Source organism: Ambystoma mexicanum, chromosome 4p, assembly GCF_040938575.1.
Source record: "Ambystoma mexicanum isolate Mex_15411 chromosome 4p, UKY_AmexF1_1, whole genome shotgun sequence".
NCBI lineage: Eukaryota > Metazoa > Chordata > Amphibia > Caudata > Ambystomatidae > Ambystoma > Ambystoma mexicanum.
Genome location: NC_090927.1, coordinates 442920046 through 442938714, shown reverse-complemented (window position 1 = coordinate 442938714; position 18669 = coordinate 442920046). Strand labels below are relative to the sequence as shown.

General features: G+C 49.2%; 1 protein-coding gene across 2 annotated transcripts in view; it reads left to right on the top strand.

Moving 5' to 3' along the window:
• GREB1 (growth regulating estrogen receptor binding 1) overlaps nt 1–18669 on the top strand; it is a 627979-nt gene that overhangs the window by 479140 nt on the left and 130170 nt on the right. For both annotated transcript variants that reach the window (XM_069605957.1, XM_069605956.1), the window contains exons 21-22: nt 7290–7379; nt 10738–11354. In XM_069605957.1, the coding sequence (XP_069462058.1) occupies nt 7290–7379; nt 10738–11354 (707 nt within the window). The remainder of the gene's footprint in view (nt 1–7289; nt 7380–10737; nt 11355–18669) is intronic.

Genomic DNA, 18669 nt, shown 5'->3' with positions numbered 1-18669 from the left:
CGTTCTTCCGGGTGAATGTCTCCATGACTGTTTGTCTCCCTCTGCCGCTTTTAGACTTGTCTGGCATATTAATGCCCACTGCTCTTGGCCTGTAGTTGGGCCCTGTTCAGTTTGGCTCCGTTTGCGCTGCAGTGGGTCCCTTTTCAGTTCCCCCACTCGCTTCCACTCTTCCTGTGTGTGTTACCTTGTTATTAAGCGATATCTCTCTGAGGCTTTACCCTTTCTGTCCGTTTGCCGTGTCTTTCTTCGGTGTTCTCTTCCCTCTCTCTTTAGGTGTTTAGAGCTGGGTCTCGGCTTCCCTGACCCGCCCTGCGGTATGTTTCTTGTTCCTGGGCCCGGTTCCTGTGTCTCGTCGCTGCCTCTCCTCTCCGGATCTGCTAGTCACCTCTGCGGCAGGGAAGGGCTCTTCTTCGGTCCGATTTGTGGGCTGCTTCCTGACCGTGGGTCTCGAAGCCTTCCCCCTTCCTCGTTTGATGTCGCGCCGTTTCCGTGGTGCTGTCTCGGGCTTTCTTCCCCGTTGCTGCCGTCGGTGCCTCCTCCCGCTGCCGGTCGGGTGATGTTCCGATCCTGCTTAAGCTGGGTGTTGATCTGCTGTCTCCCTCGGTTCCGCTCCGGACTGGCAGGTGAGGACTCCTCTTCAGCAATCCAATTTGTCGTTGTTGCTCTCTTCTGCGTCGGTCGGGGGAAGCTCTTCTATGGTCCGGCCCTCGCTCTCCGTTCCCTCTCGTTGTGGGGACCCTCGTTGCTCCGCTGTTGCTCACCTCCGTTTCAACGTGAGGGAATCTGCCTCGGTTCGGTCTGTGGGCCGCTTTCAATCCGTTCTGCCTTGTTTTCCGGTTCTCCGATTGTTCAGCTGGGCCTCCGCCGCTTCTGCGTCAAGGGGGGGCTCTCTCGGTCCGGTCCTCGGGTCGGCTCCCGGTCTCCGCCGCCTCGTCTCTCGGGGTCCCACGTCGCTCTGTTGGCTCTCCGCCGTTAACTCTCACCTTCGCTCTTCCGGGGCTCAGTCTGTGGATCGCCCCTCGCCTCCGCTGCCTCACCGCTCAGGTTCTTCCGTTGTACCGCCGGGATCCTGCTGCCGCTGCTCGTCCCGCTTCGGCTGGGAAAAGCTGTTCTCCAGTTCCGGTCCGCGGGCCTCTCCCCGTTCTCGAGCCGTGCCGTCTTCACCTTCTCCGGGTCGGTGGTACGCGGCTATCCCTGCAGTCGGCGTCTCGGGTTTCTGCCACTCCGGTGGTGTTTCGGTCTTGCCTGCGCTGGACGTCGATCAGCTGTCTCGCCCGGTTCTGCTCCTGCTCTTCGGCCTTCTTCGTGCTTTGGGACGCGGGTCCTTTTTTCAGCGCTGCGCGTCCGCCATTTTGTCGGTGGTGCCGCGCGCTTCTTTCCCTTCTCGTTTTCACTCTTCTGGTCTCCGTTTTTCCTCGGGTCTTCTCCCGTGTGTGCCTTGGGTCTTCCGACGCCTTTTCCTCGCGTTTGTTTGTCTTTTTATTTACTGATATACGCCTTTCTCAGGATCTCTGGTCGGATCTGGCGGGAGCTCCTCGGAGTCTGCTCACTCTCGCATGGCCGCCAAGCCACGCCCCCAAGTTGGCAACATAGTTATCCCATAATGTGGAGAAAAAGCAGAGTTGAGGGAGGGGCAATCATTGATTGGATGAACAAATGGAGAGATTCCAGGAAGAGGTGAAGATCTTGTAAAATGCCGATGAGGGCACCATGGACCTGGTAGATAATGATGATAGTTAGAGGGGTTGGAGTGAGAAGTTGGATAGTGATACTCAAGAGTAGGAGGGTGAACGCCAGAAGGGGCACCAAAACATTTTTGATAGGGAGAGAGTGAGAGAGAATGTAAAAGCCTGCAAGAATGCCAGTGTCATATAGAGGTTTGATGTTTCAGGGACAGCCATTATATCAAGGTGGGGCAGTGGTTGGTGAAGTGATCAGTATTCCAGAGCTTGGAGTGATTTTTGTGGAGGAGCAGGATGAGGTGGAGGGATGAGGTGAGGCTCTTTGAGGAATACGAGAGGGGGTGGTTGTAGGTGGAATGACCAGAATGTCGTCGTGGAAAGGTGAGGAGGATCTGTTTGATGTTGAAAGATGGAGGAGAGAGAAACAATGAGTGCACTATGCTGGAAAGTGCATGGAGTCCCCAATTGAAGGCTTAGGATTTGAAGGGCGCTATGCAGGAGCATGGTGGTAAGTTGGAGAATACGAGAGAGCAAGGACTGTCCCTTGGTAGGTAGACAAAGGCAGTCATACCGTTGTTGCCTACCGATATCCAACAACGTAAAGCAGAAGGGAGCCGCAGATATGGTTTTGATCCTAGCAGGGCCAGATGTGGGCTGTCACTGGATGTAATCCTTTTCTTCATTCCCCCATCCAAGGGGAATCGCACAGGCTTGGAATTGCCTGTGTTGGATAAGCAGTCTGATCCTAGGCCCTTTCTGCCAAGCAGGGAGTCACCCACTGGGATAGTGCTTTGCTGCGGTTGGTCCTTCATTGCAAACGCCCAGTCAGGGATTAGTGAAATATTGGTTAAACTCACTTTGCCACCATTTAAAACTGCCGCCGTCTTCATTTAAAAGTGCTACCGCAAGTATATATATACCTGTATTGTTTAGGTGTCCCTAACCTACTGCTGAGGAAAGTGGACAGCAAACACCTTTGGTTACAGGATAGACTCTTTTGTAAATCAGGGATGCTAGCATGAGTAATCATATGACTGTTGTGATGGAGTAGTGTCAACACACCGCAAAGAGGCCAGTAATTCACATTGTAATACCTGTATTCAAGTTGCACATAAGTATTTTCCACCTCTTAGTTCACTTATTCAACATTTTCTCACTGTCTTTCCGATGTCTTAATCTTAGAGGAGAACTGTGAATCCCTCCATTCCTCCCCTCGTCTGACTTTTCCTTTATTTGATTCCCTTGCTGTTCTAAAGTTGGTTGGTTTGCTTAACAATATTCCGTCATTTCATTTACTTTTTCCTTTCTTCAAAATTGACGACACAATGATTGTGGGTTCTCTTTCTTCACCCTTTCTTTAGAGAAAGTAGCCTATTCTTGCATCACAATTTTTGGCTCCCTTTTCAACCTCAATTAGTCCTTCCTGTGGCGCTCCCAGTAACTGTGTCTTTTATACATTTGTTACATATAAATAGTAGGTAATTGTGTTTTCTGTAAAGGAAATGAGACGTGTTACATAATTAGATCGGAGATGTGTACATAATTAGATATTCCAGTTAAAAGTGCAGACGCTTAGGCTGTCCAGTGCAGTTGTAATGCGGGAAGGTTCTGATTGGAGTGTGGAGTGTGGTGGAAAAGAATGTATGGATTTAAAAGGAGAGAAAACGAAGGAATTGCAGGGTCCGGAAGCTGGAAAGGGTGGGACTGCTGCTGTACAGACCCATCTTGAAATAAAGCACAACATGAATATTACCTTGGTCCCGAACCTTTGATAATATTGCCATCAGATGCCACATATCCTGACTTGAGCTTTGTTGTTAGACATTTGACATTCAAGGTTTCTAGCAATTCAATGTTTTCCTACGACTGTTAGCTACTTTCAGTTTCACGTTCTTCTCATGGCTCGCATCACATCCTAGATTCAAGGGCTCCCCAGAGTTCTCAAAACCTATCAGGCTCAAGCACGGCTCATGGTCTGTAGCAACACGCAGAGTCAATTTCTTCTCACTGTTTTAGCACCTCTTGGTTTCATCTGCTTCTCAGGGGGCTCAGCACCTGTCAGGTTCAAAATCTTCTCCAGTTCCTCAACATGTTTAAGGGATAAGTGCTTCTCGGGGTCCTAAGTGCTTCTTTGGTTCAAGTGCTTTCTTAGGGTTCTCAGCATCTTTTAGGCTCAAGTGCACCTCTAGATCCATAGCAGGCCTTAGGTTCAAGTGCTGTGTAGGGTTCCCAGTACATCTTAAATCCAAGTGCTTCATGGAGTTTCAGGGACCTCTTAGGTTAAAGTGCTTCTCAGGGCTTCTATCACCTTTTAGGTTCAAGTGTTCCTATCATTTGTAATAACCCCGTTCGTGCCCCCACCTTTCTCTCCTCCATCGGTTTTCTGTGATCTTTTCAGAGAACTTAGTAAGCTTCCCTCTATGCCTCCCCCTACTTGGCGTAGTTTCAGTTTTTTCCCAGTGAAACTAAATGTTAAAATGGGTGGCTGTGCTTATTTTTTCAGGCCCACTGCTGCTCTCATGCTCTATTTGCGAATCTTGTTGTCCGCGTTCCACCATGTTTTGCCCGACCTCATGTGCACGCTGACATTGACTTCAGTGGGCACTGCAGTAGTTATTGACAGTCACTTCCTCACATAGTGGACCCAGTGTGCTTATGATGCAGTGACGTAGAGAGTGTGGGGGTGGGACGGGCAGTTGGAGCAGCCTGCCCACCAGCGGCTCTTTCATTACCCGGACTGGCACATTTGGGCTGGCGGCTGGGCACATGGCAGTGGGACATCTTTCTCGTTCAGCACTCTCATCAGGGTGCTGAACGGGAAAGGTGCCCCGCTGCCAGGAGGACAATGAATCATTGTGCCCAGCCAACAACCCAAATGACCTGGCAGCGGGCCACCTCCCGTTCGCTACCCTCATTGGCAATGAGGGTGCCGAACGGGAGGTGTCCCACTGCCAAGACGAGGACTGTGCTGAGCAGGAGCACACCACAAGACAAACAGGTGTATGTGTCCCACTCTGCTCTAAGCCACTGCAGCAGCTACAGCCTGGAACAATGCGGGGCACGGACACCAGCAGGGCTTTAAGTGGGCCGGGGCTAGACGGGGCCTCCCAACTTTAGGCGAGGGGGGCTCTCCTTAGGGGGCGTGGCCTAAGTACCACTACTTAAACCACACACCCTAAGGATAGCCCCCCTCTATTTCTAATCCCACTTAATGCACTGAACACCAGACAGTGTTCCTGTGTGCCCCTCCAGCTCCAGTCCTGAGCGCACTCCCTAGTCTGAGTTCAGAAAGAAGTCAGATCATTTCTGACTCTCTGACTTCTTTCTGATGTTGGACTAGTGAATGCACTCAGGGCCGGAGCTGGAGGGACACACAGGAGCACTGTCTGGTGACGTTTTTTTTCTGGGTATCTATGATAAACCATGGCCATGAAAAAGTCATGCCGTAGTAAGAAAGGGCTAGACTGACTGCCCCCAAATGCCAGTTTAGCCAAGTAATAACGCATAGCATGCTTGGTTTAAAGCCAAGTATGATTTCTATTATTACTTGGCTAGACTGCATTTGGGGACAGCCCATGGATGGCGTCAGGGCCTTTCAACCTTTTCAAATGAAAGGGGCCTCAGGGGGCCCCCCAGCAACTTCTCCCATTTTCTGGTCAACAGTCTTGTACCACAGCAATATATCCATTTCTCTATTTTCCTTCAAGTGTGCCCTTTGCAGCAATCTCATTACAAGCTGTGTTTTCTCTTCCCACGGGCTATACAGAAGTGTTAGCACCTCATTGCCTTCTAGCACTGGTTCCTCCACATCAGCCTATTGCTGAAAAAGAAGGGTTTAGAGCTGTTGAGTGGGTATTTAGGGAGTCATCACAAGTAGGGCGGTATTCCGGCAGTAGAACCATGGGGAAACTGCCCAACGCAAGTAGTGTTACCACAACTCGGTCCAGCATTATTAGCGCCGGATCCCGAGTTGCGGTGGGTGCGGTAAGCCCCAATTCCCATTGGATCATTGGACCAAATGGGGCATTTTGGGTTCTGTTACCATGGCGCTAATAGCGCTGCAGTAATAATGCATTAAAAGGGCAGAAAGTGGCCAGATTTACTTCCAGATATAGCTCCAGCTCAAAGCTGGAGTTAAATCTCCAACTTTCCACCCAAACTCGGGATTGGGGGGAGTGGTAATTTGGCGGTAATCGCATTGCTGCCACATTTTTACTCCTCTGCCCAACATATGATGAGGCCCTTTAGGACCCCTGACCCTATTTTGATTGGGTTTTGGCTAGCCTCTCAGAGTTCCCCTGTTCACTTTAACTGAGAGAGAGAGGCACAGAGATAGGAATTGGAGCTGGATCCTGAGTTGCAGTGGGGCGGTAAGTCCCCATTCGGTCCATTGGAGCCAATGGGGTATTTTGGGCGCTGTTACTGTGCCGCTAATAGCGCCACGGTAATAGTCCTGAAAATGGGTGGAAAGTGGCCAGATTTACCTCCAGCTCAAAGATGCGGCGCTAATAGTGTTACCGGCACATTCTTACCGCTCCACCCAACTTGTGATGACTCCCTAGTGTTTAAGCTCCCTGCTGGCTGGCCGTCTCATGATAATTGCCAGCTATTAACCTTATCTTTGGCACCATTGTTAAGTATACACCCCCTGGGTGCCTCAGACTGGTTTTGCTCTAGGCAGGGGTTCCCCAACCATCATGTTGAAATGGGCCCCCTACTTCTTCAGCTGGGCCTGAGGCAGCCAGTCCATTCCTTTCTTACTGTGCTTGTTCTGAGCATCCAGTCCAGTACAGTACAATGGGGCACTGCAGGAGCACGCTCTGTGTTCCACTCCAGGCTATGGACTGCACTGCAGGCCCAATAATGGGCAGAGCCAGATGTCGAGCAGGTGCACACAACCATATCCCACTCTTGACTGAATGCTGCAGGGAGAGGGTACAGAGTCAAGTCATCATATGGGGGACAGGAACGATTGTGTGTCAGTTTAGCAATCCTTTTCCAAGGTGATTTTGGGGGGGGGGGAGTAGCAGGACTTTGTTCATGGCTCGCCCCTCCTCCCCCACTCTTGCAATGCTGGATACTCTCATGTTAGGGTGCTTATGCATCTTCCCTGCCCTTCATTGTTCTCTCCCTCCTTTATCCACTGTGCTCTTTCCCATGTCCCATGTCCCACACCCAAACCCTCACACTTTTCATAAGCTGGAACTACTGTGGATCGAGTATCAAATGTCATGGTAGGTTAGCTATCTTTCACTGAAGGTGCATTTTCTTTATTTTCATGTTATGTTTCTGCAGCTTATTGTGTTTGTTGTGGGTGTGGTTTTTGAATCTTTAATAATTATTTATTTGTAAATATTACATTTGTCACGGATGCCTTTATTTCGATGCACCTTCCCAGCCACCACATTCTTCCTAGTTCACATGGTTGCGTTCATTTCCTGCCTGTGTATACATTGTTAAGAGACCCGAACCTCATAATATGACATCATCAGCAGCTTATCCCGAGAGAAGATGCTAGCTCAGCCAGCAATAGTGTGCCAGCCAGCTATTGTTTTCATATGTAACAAGGGGAGAAATAAATACCCATTAATGTGTTGTTCTCAATAGGTTCAACTTCAGACAAGCGCAGTCCTGTTACGCGAGGGCGGTCACGTTCGCAGGATTCAGGATCGTCATCACTGTCTTCAAAAGCGTCAAGTAAAGATACACGTTTCCTTTTCTATCGAGCATGTCTTTGTGAAATGTCGCTTCCTTCCTGCTGATGTCCTGTGCCGTGTTCCACTCCATGTCACCTTGATCCATGGTCATGCAGAATGACAGTCCTTCCTGTTAGGCGCCACTGGTGTCGGGGATGGAGAGACCAACCTGTAGTGGACCTGCAGGGTTTCCACCAAGTTAGACCAACCTCACACGCATAGACGTGACTGAGCAGGTAGGATTCACTCTTGGGTGGTCACTCACACGGGAGACCAAGTAGAAGATTGTCCACGTGGTCTTTACTGAAAAATAAATATTGATATGTATTCAACAATTATAAAGTGCTTCAAATTGTAAGTCTCACTAACAAAATGACCAATACTGACTTAGAGCAAGCAGTTTAGGAGAGATTTGAGTCAATATGAACAGTTCTCCCCTAGGTCAGCATAAGACAAAGACAATAGTTAAGTCCAGTTATTGGGATACAAATAGGTAATGATGTGCTTCCAAGTTTCTAGAAGTAGTAATGCAGCCACCAATCGGGTGAGTCAGAGGAACCCCCACCTGAGATTCCTACATCTTGGTGTCACCTGGAGGTAAACCCTACACTTTAATTCCAAAATCGGCAGAATTACCAAAACCTCATGGGGTCCTATGGACTCCAAAAACGGGGACTAACTGAGCCCTACCACCGCTTGTGGTAAACCCACATTAACACATTTTGGCAGTAATTGAGCAGAATTATCACTGCATTGCTGCCAAAGTCAGAATTTACTCAGTACTGATAGTTTTATAGACTGATCAGTTTCCCCATTTATTTTAAAATGTTTTTATTGTCATTTGTATATGAACAGTTATACATACATCAATCGCTTCTTTTCCGTCAGTACATTTTATGCACATATATATAATAATTGCGTGCCGTTTAACAACAAACTTAAGACAGTAACAAACATTGGGTTTTGGCTAGCCTCTCAGATTTCCCCTGTTCACTATAACTGAGAGAGAGAGAGAGAGAGAGAGAGAGACAGTGACAGAGACATAAAGAGAGATGGAGAGAGTGGGACAGAGACAGAGATAGAGAGAGAGTGAAAGACAGACAGGCAGAAAGACAGGCAGAGATAGAGACAGAGGGAAAGAGAAAGCACAATTGATAAGAGACAGACCGGGAGAGGGTGAGAAAGCATGAAAGAGGGAGAGAAGTCCAGGCTTTTTTGAGAGCCAGAGACAGGTCTCAATGACCTATGTGAACTTCATATCATATCATTTTCTCAGCAGATTGTAGCAAGGCCCAGACCATCAAAGTCAGAGAGAGAGCACATGGAAGCAAGTGATAAACTCATACATATAGAGATAGGGGTTGGGAAGAGCCCAGGAACCTGACAAAAGAACCTACAGTTACCATACTGAAACAGGATTCCAATTGCCAACACTAAAAATGGCAGAGGTAATTCTAGAATTATAGGACATACTATTTCTGACCATACATCTTTCAGTCGCTGCAGGGTCTAAAGGGGCAGGGGGCATTTCTAAAAGACAGGCAAATACCACCAAAAGATAAGGCACATTTAGTTGGATTGCACCAGGCCACTTGTAAAAGTTACATTGCAATCAGGCATTCACATTTGCAGAAGTGAAGACATGACTTAAAAAATGTAAATGTGTCTTTTGGCCTAAATCACGCCAGGCCCAAACTGGTTGCAGGAAAAATGTCCAGGGGAAGGTACATACCCCCAAAGTCACTTTAGAAGAGTTTCAGGTGGGTAAATGTTCCTCATAGAAATACATTGGACAAAACCACTAGGCAATACATTATTTGGGGCAAAAAGAAGGTAGGTCACAGTGTTACCCCACAGGTGTGAATTTGGTGGTAAATAATCCACGTGTGCAATTGCAAAAATACAAGAATTCTGAAAGAGTGTCAAAGTCTCTCAGTACTGACAGTCTTAGTATAAAGCAGAAGGTTTACTGGCCTCCAAAAATCAGGACAGGGTTAAAAAATAAGCAAAAATACTGGGTGTCCCGTAGGAATCTATGTAGGGTAAGGTACAAAACAAAATTGTTTCTAACAAGAGGTTGCTGGCCTGAAGATTGGAGAGGTTGTTTTCCCTGGTCCTGCACCAATACTGTGACCATTTCAACAGTTGACCTGCCCGGTAAATAGGCTCTTCTTCGATCACACCATGCAACACTATAGACACTTTTCTCTTTAGGCCCGAAAGCCAAACCGGGGGTATTAGGTCCTTCGTTGGGTGCATAGCACCCCTTCTGTTTATTTATAATAAAAAAACACATTGAAAGGGAGATTCATTTGTTCAGACAATGAAATTAATCCTCACCTGCTAATTTGGACAATATGAGCAAATATGTACACACCATCAAAAAAAACTGCTGCAAAACCAACAGTGTACTTCACAGTTAGTAAAACATGATCACAATTTTTGTTGCTTTATATTTCAAACTCAGATGTCCTGGAGTTGCAGACTGGTCTTAGATCCCTGGCTTCTCCACTTCACGAAGGCGTGTGCTCCCGGGCCAATCATTTTATCTCACTACGCCTCATCTGCCAAAATGAAAAGGTCCTACCAGTGATTCATTTCACACTGCCGGCTACTCCAAAAAAAGCCTAAACCATATATAATAATAGTGACCACTCATATATTGGGAATTGTTGCTTGTTTTGCTCCTGGAAACTTCTTTTAATGTTATTTTCCAGAACCCCATCGAATATAACGGACTAATTCTGTGCGGATGTCAGTACATATGCAAATTATAGATCCCTGCAAATCATTTGCTGCCCATAGTCAAGTACATGGCAATTATGCACCGGTTCTGGGGCCCCTGGTCTTGTTAGGGGCATGCTAACTGGGTGTCAGCTGATTTTTGTGTTCACAGCTCCAGAAAGTGCAGGGAGTAACAGTTGCCTTACGTGCCTGTGGTTCAAACCTTCCCCTCCTCTAACATCTCTGTCCATCAATGCATAAACGCATGTTTAGGGGCAGAGTTTGGTAAAGGCCGCCTTGAAGTGAAAGTTTAAGTCTGTCTTGAAACATGCAGGTTTTTGCGTGTCTAATTTCAGTTACTGAAAGGGATCTGTTGCAACATTTAGGGGTGACAATTCGACTCCCAAATCTTCTGTTTCATGCAGATTCATAAGGTTGTGACTTTATGCATGAACTTAACCTGGGCCATCCCTCACCTGCAGTATCTTTTTTTTAAAAAAGACTTGGTAGATGCAGTATAAACGAGACATCAAAATGTTTTTGGTGCAAGGTTTTTCCGAATGTTCAATACTGAACAGAGAGAATGAAGGTGTTTGCCAGGTGTTAACCAACATATATCTGTTTATTTGGTCTAGGTTTGGCATTCTGCGGGGAATTGTCTATTTCAGTAACAACAGAAGAAACAGCAAAATCTCCTCACCAAGCCGTAATTAGCAGCACCGAAGACACTATAAAATCGTGCGAAAGACTCAGAGCAGAACAAAATGTCATTTTGAATGCCAACAAACAGCCTTCAGTTACAGGGGAGCAGGCGGACAATGGCAACAGCCAAAAACAAAACTCAAAACCCTCTTCTGCTTCCATTACTTCCTCATCTTCCTCATCGTCGCCTTCTTCTTCATCGTCGACGCCAGCACACAGGGCCTTTGTCCTGCAGACGTCACAGTGTTCCATGACCAAAGCCACCAAGCAGCCACCTGTGGTTTTCCTGCCGAAACTAGTGTATGACATTGTTATTTCCACGGACAGCACTGGGCTGCCCAAATCCTCTTCCTTTTTACCGCATCCCGCTGTGATGTGGGCGAGTTCATTCCGCCCTCTGCTGAGCAAAATGATGACCTGCACAGAGCAGTCACTTTACTACCGCCAGTGGACGCTTCCCAAACAAAGCCACATGGACTACAACAACATAGGGGATGGTCGAATGGACACCTTCCACCCTAGGAGGCTTCTCCTGAGTGGTCCTTCACAGGTATTTAATTCAAACAACTTTTGTTTGTAACACTCATTTCTGTTTGCACTTGTGTTTAGATTGTAACGCTTTGTATTATGTTGCTACCAGGATTTTTTGGCTTTTGGCTGATCAAATGCAACACTACACAAGCCTACCCAACAGTGTAGAGGTCAATGCTGTGCGAAATCATGCATCTCAAAACATAACTTCAGTTTCTAATGCCATTGGGTTTGGCTGCAGGAAAATATGTGTTATTTGCTGGGTCAGTCAGAAGAAGGTTGCCGACACTTTATTGACAGTTCCACTTGTTTATTAAATGATAAGAAAAAGGCCTAATATTCTCCAGCATGGGGTCTGGCAAGGATTCACATGCTCATGAATATTTCCCGTTGTCAGGCTGGGAATCCTCTGTAAAAGAAAAATCAATTTCAGTTTAATTTCTGAACTGTCTTTCTCCTAACAACCAATCACTGAGCTCTGGGTCATACTGCCCCCAGCCAATGACTGCCCTCTACCTAAGCCCCTCCCTCAGGCAGCCATCTTCAGATTTTTCTGCACGTTCAAGTTCTGGGAGTTCTTGTGCTTAGCTCACAAGCTTTTACTGCATTTTTCACTTTTTGGAAGAGTTTTGCTCTATTTTTCAGTCAATCTAGCCTTGCGTTCCATCAATAATTTTTTGGATTTCTTCAGTGCCCCTCAACGGAGGATTTCGTTGAGTTTCTTCGTGGATTCTTCCAGAAGATTCTTCAGGCCTACACCGCGTGGATCATGTCAGACGAGAAGAAGGATTCCCCTTCCCTGTTCAAGCTGTGCTCTGACTGTGGTTTGCAGAATGTTTACATGGACGATAAACATTCCCAGTGCCTGTACTGCCTGTACCCAACGCATAAGGAGGAAGATTGTGCGTTTTGCAGTGAACTCTCGAAACGCATGTGGAAGGATCGGCGTAAACGGCTAGAGGAGTGGCTGCAGGCCAAGGCCTCTGCACCGGGTGGTTCCCAGGAGCATGCCTCTCCCGGATCCGGAAAAGCTGAGCAGGCTTCTAAGTCCTTTGAGGGCGCCCCTCCCGTGGGGGACCAACAAAAGCCCAAGCACCGGGAGTCCGCTACCGTCGGGAGTGCCGTTGCGGCGGGCTCCTCGTCGGCCAGGGTGCGTTTGTCATCCCCAGCGCATCGGTCTCCAGTCAACGCTCCGGATCTTCATCCAAGAGGAAGTCGGATCACCTGGGCAATGTGGCCCAGGGGAGGACCAAGGAGAAGACCAAACAGGGTACGGCGTCTGGCCTACCCTCGGCGGAGAAGGCCAAAGGGGACCTGGCTTCCGAGCCAGCCCCTAAGCAGAAGGCCAAGCAGGACAAGGTGTCTGGGGCGACCATGAAGGCCAAGCAGGACAAGGGGCCTGGCCTGACCGTGAAAGCCCAGGTGCACCAGACGAAGGCGGCTCCTTCCATCGAGGTGGTGGTGGCGTCCCTTTTCGAAGGTCACAGGGGCGGACTTGCAGGGTGCCCTTCCGAAGGCAAGAGTGTCACTCCTTGCCAGGAGGGAGTCTTCATTCCAGCCCATTGAGAAGACCCCGGAGAAGAAGATGCCGGTCATCTCCTTGAGAACGTCCCCTCTGGACGCGAAGAAGTGGGGGGTGTTGAAGTCCTCCATGGCACGAATATCTCCTCTGAGATGAAGGAACTCATCTATCTCCAGACCATCCAGGAGGAGGGTGGTGATGAGAGAAACATCAGAGTCACGCCTTACGACGAGGGCGACGATGGTGATGATGCTGATATCGTCGAGGAGAGAGACGGAGGACCTCAGGACGACTAGGGCACTGGCCCTACGCCTACGCCCTAGCTGCCGGTACCTACACCACAGCCATCCAGTGGTCGAAGTGCATGAAAAGAAGTAGTGGAACTATGTTCCTTGCTAGCCTGCACCCACTCCCCACAAACACCATCACCACGTCCCCTCCCAGACACACTACGCACCACCAAACACTTGCACCTGCTGTTTAAAGGAACATTCAGTGCAGTGCACTGAAAGTGCAAGTTTCAACTTCTTCCTAAACTTTTTATTTTAAAACGAAACCATTCCGGAACGGTTTCTTTTTAAAATAAAAGTATAGGAGCTGTAAAAGGTAATTTAAAAAAGTAGAGGAGCACCGCTCCCGCTCACTTCAACCACTGCAGTTACCACCTAAAGGTGCCGACCGCTCTGCTGACGATTTGGGAACCTCCATCCAAGAAGAGGAAGAGGCACCTGCTGCCCCCTTGCCACCTGTCGCCTCCTTCTCCGCTGCCACCCACAGGTAAAACGGAGTCGGACACAGCAACGACAACGGGCATGGACGACGACGGCGGGACGGGGGACCTCCCGTCACCCCCGCCCAGATCCTCTCCGCCAGACGAGATAGGTTTGTTCCATGTGATGATCTCCAGAGCATCAGAGTTCTTCCAGCCCGTACCAGAGGAGAAGAAGGAGGGCTTCTTATACCAGCGCTGCGAGGCAAATAGGAAGACCATCCTTTCAGTCCTGTTCTTGGCTGACATTTGGAATGAAGGACTGGTACTTATGAAGAACTCTTCTACGGCCCCAGCGAAGAGGGACTGCTTAGAGAAGAAGTACAGGGTGCCGGACTCCGTGCCTATTTGCTTTCAGGCCCAACTGTCGCCAGATTTGATGATTTCTGCAGTCATCAGGCTTTATGCATTTGGCAGCATCCACCCCTCCGGACAGTGAAGGGGGAATAAATTGTATGCAATAGGAAGATGGGTTATCTCCTCTGCAGCAACGACCATCAAGGCCACCAACGCCCTCGCTATCGTAGCGCGCTACGACCGGGAGCTGTGGTTCAAGCTTGCACCTCTGCTGGACTTCCTCCCCGACGATAAGAGGTCAGAGACGTTGGAGATTCTTCAAGAGGGCGAGTTGGCGTTGCACCATGCCATCACAGTGGCCATGGACATCACGGACGCAGGTTTCTGCCAGATGGGCAATGGCATTTGCCTTCGCCGCTGTGGTTGGCTCAAGGCCACCAGCTTTTGACAGGAGGTCCAGACAAGGGTTTTGGACATGCCCGTTGACAGAGACAATCTTTTCGGAAAGGTTGTGGATGAGTCTCTACAAGCCATCAAGGCGGACACGGAGATGGCACTTGCCCTGGGCACGCTACAGCAGCGACAGCCATCCTCTCAGTCCTCAGGAGGCAAGTCTCCCGATCTTCGAAGGGTTACGTCGGGGGCTCCTCTTCTTACCGCCAACCCTCCTCGGCCCAGGAAACCAACAGGGGCTGCTCCAAGGCCTTCGGAGGAGAACGCTTTTGTTGCCAGGGACCCTAAGGCAGCCAGTCGACCTCCAAGCAAGAATGAACTGGCCGGGACATCGGGCCCCCACCTGTGCACCCTGGTGGTAGGCTGGCTAGCGAACTTCGTCAGCATCTGGAAGACCATCTCCACCGACCGTTGGGTGCTGGACGCTCTCGCCCACAGACACACTTTAGAGTTCCAAGGGAAGTGTCCCCAAATACCACTGGTGCCCGACAGGAAAACCATATCCCTCAGCTGCTGTTGGAGGTTTGGGCCATGCTAAAGAAAGGGGAGACAGAGCTAGTTCCAAAGCGACTCCGGGGCTCTGGACTGTATTCAAGGTACTTCCTCTTGCGAAAGAAGACCAGGGGCTGGAGGCCCATTCTCGACCTACGATGACTAAACAAATACATAAAGTCCCAGAAGTTCTGCATGGTCACTCTTCAACACGTGCTCGAACAGCTACAAGAGGAAGACTTTCAACACGTGCTCGAACAGCTACAAGAGGAAGACTTTCTGTCGTCGTTGGATCTGGAGGATGCGTATTTCCACATCCCCATTCACAAAGGACACTGCACGTTTCTGCGCTTCGTCATTCAGGGGAAGCATTACCAATTCAAGGCACTTCCCTTCAGCCTGAAGTTGGTGCCCAGAGTCTTCACCAAGTGCCTGGCCCTGGTGGTGGCCCATCTACGGCTACAAGGTATTCATGTCTACCCGTACTTGGACGACTGGCTCATCTGGGCTAGTTCAAGAGACATCGCCGTCGAACACAAGGCGAGGACCGTCCGCCTATTGACGGATCTGGGGTTCTCAGTGAATTATGCAATGTCCTGTTTGACTCCACCGCAGGACGTGCTATTCCTGAGATCTCGACTCAACACAGTGTCATGCCTGGCATCACCGTCCGAGGAGAGAGTAGCGGCCATACTGGGCAAGGTGCAACAGCTGCTAGCTCTGAAGGCCATCAAGTCTCTGCTCGTCATGCATTTATCTCATCCGACTCTGCAGGTTGCGGATGCGCCCACTGCAGGAGTTCCTCGACGCCTGTTGGATTCAGGTGTCTGGAAGCTTCCAGGACAGGATTGTGCTCGATGAGGGGTTCAGTTGGACGATAAGGTGGTGGGACGTGCCCTTGCATCTGACCGGAGGCGCAGATTTCCAGTCCCCAGCACACCAGGAGACGGTCACGATGGACGCTTCCCTGGCAGGATGGGGATCCCACACCGGAAGTCTTCACGCCAGCGGCCCGTGGCTGCTGGAGGAGAAGACATCGCACATCGACGTTCTGGAGCTGCGGGCCGTGTTTTGGGCCCTGAAATCGTTCCTGCCGTCTCTCAAGGGAAAGGTGATGCGGGTCTTCACAGACCACAATGTTTTACATCAGGAAACAGGGGGGGCACAGGTCCCCAGCGCTCTCCAAAGCGGCGCAGGATTTATGGCACTGGGCCGTTGCCCAGGGGATGCTCCTCATCCCATTTCATCTGGCAGGAGTAAAGAACACAGTTGCCTACTCTCTGAGTAGGGAGCTTCGCTCTTGCCACGAGTGGGAACTTTGGCAGGACCTAGTGGAGAACCTGTTCCGCAAATGGGGCAGAGGTTTGCCAGCAGGTTTTCCCAGCAGGGGAGCATGGGGGACGAATTCTCATTCCCTTGGGAAGGCCTCTTTCTGTATGCGTTCCCTCCTTTGCCGTTGTTACTTCGAGTCATCAGTCAACTCAGATGGTGCCGGATGATCCTCGTCGTACCAGCGTGGCCGAGGCAGATCTGGTACCCAGACCTTCTCAGCATGTCAGTGTCCCCACCAGTCCTGCTGCCAGTGGTAGCGGATCTTCACGCCAGGGAAGGAGGCGCCATTCTTCCCCATGATCCAGGGTCTCTGAACCTGAAGGCCTGGCTCCTGCAGCGCTAGAATTCGTTGGCTACGATCTCCCGGCGGACTGCAAGGAAGTTCTCGCCAAGGCTAGAGCATGGTCTACTTTGAAATGCTACAGGCTTAAGTGGAAGAGATTTGCTATTTGGTGCTGTTCCCAGAAGATCGACCCTCTGAAGGTCAAGGCCCATCAGGTACGCTCACGCCTCCATCAAGGTTCATCTGGGGCTATCTCCTGCTCCAGATCCTCAGGACAAGCCTCCTTGTGGTCGCACCGATTGGTCAAGGAATTCGTCAAGGGACTATTCTGTTCGTTCCCGCCAGTGAAGGCTCTGGCCCTGGTGTGGGAGCTCAATGTGGTTATTACTAGGCTCATGGGACCCCCGTTCGAGCTTATGCATTCTGTTCCACTCAAGTTTATGTCATGGAAAACCGCTTTTCTCGTGGCCATCACCTCTGCACGATGGGTGGGTGAGATCCAGGCCCTTTCCTGTAAACCACCTTACTTGACTTCCCACAAGACGATGGTGGTTCTGCGGATGCACACCTCCTTCATGCCCAACGTGCCATCGGACTTTCATCTAAACAAGCCCTTGGTGTTGCCTGTGTTTTTTCAGACGCCTTTGTCGCCGGCTGAAAGGACTTTGCACTCCCTGGATGTGGCTAGAGCGCTGAAGTTTTATGTGGCCCGCACGAAGAGTTTCCAGAAAACGTCTCGGCTCTTTGTGAACTTTGGTCCTGTGAACTATGGGAAGGCCCTTTCCAAGGTTTCAATTTCCAGGTGGGTCTCCGGCTGTATCACCTACTGTCACCGGTTGACAAACCGACCGATGCCTAGCCATCCGAGAGCCCATTCCACCACGGTGATCGCTGCTACAACGGCATTCCTGTCTGGTGTGCCCCTGCTGGACATCTGCAGGGCTGCTATGTGGAGGTCGACGCACACCTTAACGAAATTCTACTGCGTCGACATGGATTCAAGGGAGGAGTCCAGAGTCGGCCAAGCAGTGCTGCACAAACCTGTTCACTTGAAAGTGAGCCTGGTGAGAAGGTAAGAGATGCTTATGTCCAGCCTTGCCATCTCCCGTGGTTGTGCATGTGTGCACTGCTATGTATTCTTTATTCATGAGCATGTGAATTCATGCCAGACCCCATGCTGGAGAAGGAACAAGCTACTTACCTGTAACTGTTGTTCTCCAGCATGGGTCCCGCCTACCCGTCTGCAGCTCTTATCTTGGTCCTACTGCCACTTTACATGCTAGCAAATCTTAAGATGTCTTCCTGAGGAGGGGTTTATGAATCCGAAACTGATTTTTCTTTTACCGAGGATTCCCAGCCTGACGACAGGGAATATTCATGAGCTTGTGAATCCATGCCAGACCCATGCTGGAGAACAACAGTTATAGGTAAAGTAACTTGTTGCTTCCCTATTGCTATGTTTGTGTTCCCTTCCTATGTAAATAACTAAGGTGCTCGTCTGTTGTCAGGAAGTCATACAATGAAAAAGAAGTCCACTGTCGAAAAACGAATCCTAACTGACCCAACCACTATTCTAACAAAATGACGTCAAGAGAACATTGTCCTTGACCTGATTGTCTTTTTTCTCAAATGTTCTCCTTTGATTCAAACTTCTCATTAGTAGAGAAGGGGCCATTGTATTTAAAGAATGTTAAAGATCCCAAGTGCCCTCTTCTAAACTGTTTGGTAAGGTGTTTAAGAACTCCACCAGTGGAAACGACCACTCTTTTTGGGAAAAGTCCACACGAGATCTGTTCAAACAGATTGATTGGAATCCAGACAGGACTCTTGAAGATGGATCTAGATTGAAAACTGGAATTATGGCACTGAGGACAGAATTTCTCCCATGTGGCAACATTAAGGAGATATCCAGGTTATACGATTTGTCAATACAACTTCATGAAACCCCAGTGTTATTTAATCAAATGCCTCTCATTGGTCATTAGAAGATTTATACTACTGGTTCGATTGGACCTTTTACCAACTTTGACTTCCATGGGCCCACAGCCTCATATTCCACACAACCTAAGAATATGCTAGCTATGTAACATATACTAACTTCATGTATTCAATTGAGAGATTTATATATAAACAGACTGTCTAGACTTGTGCATGATCAATAATACATATGTAGTAATGTGTTTTGG